The sequence below is a fragment of the Salmo trutta genome, chromosome 23 (genome assembly GCF_901001165.1).
Source record: "Salmo trutta chromosome 23, fSalTru1.1, whole genome shotgun sequence".
NCBI classification, from domain to species: domain Eukaryota; kingdom Metazoa; phylum Chordata; class Actinopteri; order Salmoniformes; family Salmonidae; genus Salmo; species Salmo trutta.
This window is the reverse complement of record NC_042979.1, coordinates 15451853-15456027: the sequence shown is the minus strand read 5'-3', so window position 1 is coordinate 15456027 and position 4175 is coordinate 15451853. Positions and strand designations below refer to the sequence as shown.

General features: G+C 40.9%; 1 protein-coding gene across 1 annotated transcript; it reads right to left on the bottom strand.

The window, feature by feature from the left end:
- Positions 1–212: 212 nt before the first annotated feature.
- LOC115159478 (C-C motif chemokine 19) lies at positions 213–1460 on the bottom strand. The gene is made up of 4 exons (XM_029709229.1): positions 1300–1460; positions 913–1033; positions 664–788; positions 213–503 (listed from the first exon to the last, which is right to left on the bottom strand). The coding sequence occupies exons 1-4, from the start codon at positions 1358–1360 to the stop codon at positions 487–489; spliced, it is 324 nt and encodes a 107-aa protein (XP_029565089.1). The 5' UTR covers positions 1361–1460; the 3' UTR covers positions 213–486.
- Positions 1461–4175: the final 2715 nt, after the last annotated feature.

The following is a 4175-nucleotide window of genomic DNA, read 5'->3' as shown; positions in this document are numbered from 1 at the left end:
TGTGGAATTGTTAGATTACATGTTAGATATTGCTGCACTGTCAGAACTAGAAGCACAAGCATTTCTCTACACTCGCAATAACATCTGCTAACCATGTGTATGTGACCAATAACATTTGATTTGATTTGATAACTTATTTTCCCAATAATATAAGACCAAGGATTTGACTAAATGAAATTATTAAATCATTGATACCAAGATGAAAAATGCAATGTTTCTTAAAAAAATAAACATTTATTTACATAAAATGAGCTATACAATATAAAATCAAGCTTATAGTAACTGTGAGCAACATTTTGACAATTATGTTCTGCAATACATGACACATGACACAGTGTTGGTCAAAAATAATTCAATGGTATCACAGCGCCATCCACCTTAAAATGAGAACTAACTTTCAGTCCCATTCACTAAATATTTGAAATATTGAATCTTTTCAAAGGACGTATACTGGAGCTCCGAGGTTTAAGGATCACCCACAGCCTTTCAGTGTCTTCTCTTGCCTGATGAGAAATAAAGCACATAGAGTAACAGGTTAATACAGAGACAGGTTGGGAAACCTCACTGTTAAAGGAAGAATATAGATGAGCACCATGACTGACTATTTGTATCATTAATAGAATTGTTTATTGAATTGAATCATAGTTTTACATAGAAGCTCACCATTCTTCCCTTTTCTGGCCTTTCCCTTATGCGATTTCCTCTTCAGTTGCTTGATGAGTTTGGCCACCCAGTTGTTCTTGGTGGCAGGAGGAGCACACAGTCTAAGATTCTTCTTTGTGACAAACCTGTTGGCAGAAGTAAATGGCAGATTAGACACATTGCATCAATGCAGTCACACACAGGCAGAAAACATTCACTTGTGGCTAGGGTGATGGGTTCAATTCAGTCTGTAGAAGGTATGTTGCTTACACAGTGGCAGCTATCCGACATCCTCCACTAACTGTCTGGATACTGTATGACTTCACCACTCTGTGGGGAAGCTTGGTATCGGTCGTTGTCAAGCAGCAGTCCATAGCCTGATCTGTGCTTGCTGAAGGGACACACACACAAACACACAGCAGGTTAGATTATACCCTCTGTGTATCCCTTCTGTGTGCGTATACCGTTCTACTCAAATGAAACTTCAATACTCTCTTGAGAAGATGAAGAGCGTGTTTACAGTTCCACAGATGATGATAACAACTAGTGATTAAGGCACAGCATCATGTTACTAAGACGTTATTAGAGTAGTTACTATAACTTGCAGCAAAAGTAGTAATAACAGCAACTCTGCAGTAGAAAAGAAGAGGATCTCACCTGCTACATGGCTCCAGAGGACTGATGCCAACAGAAGAAATGCAGCCACCTGTAAAGACATCCTGTCTCAGTTGTGCTCTGTCTTAATGCGTTAGACAAGGATCTGCAGATCAATGGACTACTGTGGTTCAGGCACAGCTTTATATCCTCACCGTAGAACTCCTTTCACTTTCACTGTCCTCAAGTCACGCACCCATTTCCCGTAAACCATGCTTCAGCTCAGTACGCCCCTTGACCTCTCACCTTTTTAAAGAAAACTAAATAGAGACTCTGCCAGTGCTTTCTTCGGAGTTGAAGAATACTTTCACTGCAGTTACGCCTCCAGGCAATAATGTCTGTAAATCATTGTCACCGTTGATGGGGAGATAAGCAACCTATGAGAACTGATAATAGAGGATGGCCACAATCCTGTGCGTGGGTGTGTTTTAATGTGTGTGGCTTGTGTCAACATGTGTTGGTTTGTGGTTGTTTGTGTGTATGTAAGAGGGGGGCTGTTACTGTAAGTCAGTACTCTTTCTTTTATGTATGTGTTTTAATGTGTGACAGAGGGAACACACACGTCTGAGGCAGGCTACCTCTATGATGTGTCTGTCTGCCCTTACCTGTCTCTCTCCCAGATATGAATTGTGTGGAACCTTCTCAAATGCACCGTAGCATAAAATGTACATTCCAGTGGTTGTCTTACTAACCCTGTGTCAGGTCTAGGCTGAAACGCTTATGAAGACTGATGAGGCATGAAGAGAGACGAAGGCTTAGTGTTTACTTTGATCCTGCGTTGAGCTAAATGTGTCTCCCTTCCAGCTCGTTTTGCTAATATATGCTACCCAGTCTCTATGATGGATCAAGCCAGAGAGAGGCAGCCTTCTCCTTCAAAACCCAGTGATTAGAACAACTCTTTTTACACTGCGTTTTATCAAAGGGGTACACAATGTGGCTTCTCAATACTCAATACTTATCATTAAATCTCTTCCCTTGTTTAGAATATCTCTGCACACAAAATGGGCCAGTAGCTTGTAATGAAATAAGCTGCAGAACATAGTACTGGCACTGACTGTTTTCCCATTTTGTTATCTGACACATAACTAAACCCATCAGAGTCCTAATAAACTTGCTTGTTCAAACTTGTATCTCGTAAAATTTGTTCAAAGATCGGTTATTAGGAATGATTATCTAATCACTGTGAAGTCTCTTCAAAGTGTCATGTCACATAAACACCACATTGTGTCAATTCATACCAGTTTCACATAACTCTATTCAAAGCCTGCCAGATCTATGCTGGGATCTTTGTTGGGTAAGCCTATTCCGGGAAAGAGAACCCTTGATAATGTACTGGCATTAGAGATATAGGTTATGCAGGTAAGTAAGGCATGGCACAATAGATGGCAGTCCTCCAGTGGCAACAAGGGGACTGTCAGTCAGTGCTTTGTTCTGCTGTGACAGAGACATGTAATTACCAACGGCTGGAGCTACAGACCTGATGAAGATGCCAAATGGAGGATGACAGTGCCAATGACTGTTCTCATGTTCTCCTGTTTCATAGGCTATGAATGTTTAGTACCTTAACAATTAACAACCCCTCGCAGCAGTCAAATCCTAATAGACTGTGGTGGTCATCCGTAGGTGAGTAATTTGCCCCATGCTCACCTCATGTCAACCGTAAAGTTGGAGCTGGCCTGCCGATGCCACTGTCACTACAGAGTTATGTAGATGTCCAGTCAAGAAACAATTAGCCAGTACTAAGAGGGTTGTACGTGTAATGGTATGTCTTGTTTTTGGCCGGAAGCCAAGCAGAAATTCATTGTAACAGTTCCAAGAAAACTTGGTTTTTGGGAAGTCATTCCACAGGGATCCCTGACAGATAACATAAGACCAACAATGACACGCTATGTACACCTCATTTCACAAGAAAGCAATGTCGTACCAAAACAATCCTAGCTTCTAAAATAAGCAGTACGAGACTGTTTAACAATGTATATTGCACACTTATTTTGCACAACTATTCCTTTATACTCTGACAGTGTTCGTCAAGTAATCTTTAGTAATTAACCTTGTGTTCAAGGAAAGGCTGTAGTAGTGGCACTGCATATTTGTACATGATTATGATGTTAATCTTCTACTGGGTGGTGAAGGAGAGCCAGGGAGTTGTGGAAAGCCCCAAGTTCACACTGCAAAAATCAGAGATAAGGCTGTTTGACCCTATGGCAAGTGTCACCCTGACCAGGGGTCAATAGCTACAATTCCCAGAAATTCGTCAGGCAGTCAGCAGGGGATTCCCACCCTCTCACAAAGCCATGGAAACTGCTGATGTAACCTTGAATCGACAGAATGTATCAACTCCTACCTCACAGCCTGAACCAAGCTATGGAAATGGGCTGCACATGGACTCCTCTCTTCAGGTGGGACTGCCAAAAATGTGGAAAAACAGTTATTTCAGCTTCACTTTGTTCTGTTTTTTAAAATTGGATATTGTTTCATGTCTCAGTTAGCAACACATTTCAAGCCTAACTTCCTTGAGCAGAGCTGTTCTGTTGTAATGACTGTGACTAGTAATGACTAGTGTGACTGACAGACCAACTTCGGTCCTGCTTTAAATGAAGTGCAGCTCATAAAGGCTTCATAAAGCCTTCATAAACACCACATACATGTGTTACAAATTATCTTTAACCATATGTCATGCTTTGTAAAGGGTTCATAAATGTGGCATAACCACCCATGTCAAATATGACATAAACCTGTGCTTTAAAGGCCTTATAAATCATATTAAATTGAGGCTTCACAAAGCATTTATAACCCTGTCATGCATCTTGGTAGAGCATTGCAACTCTAGGATAGTGGATTTGATTCCCAGGACCACCCATACTTAAAAATATATTCAC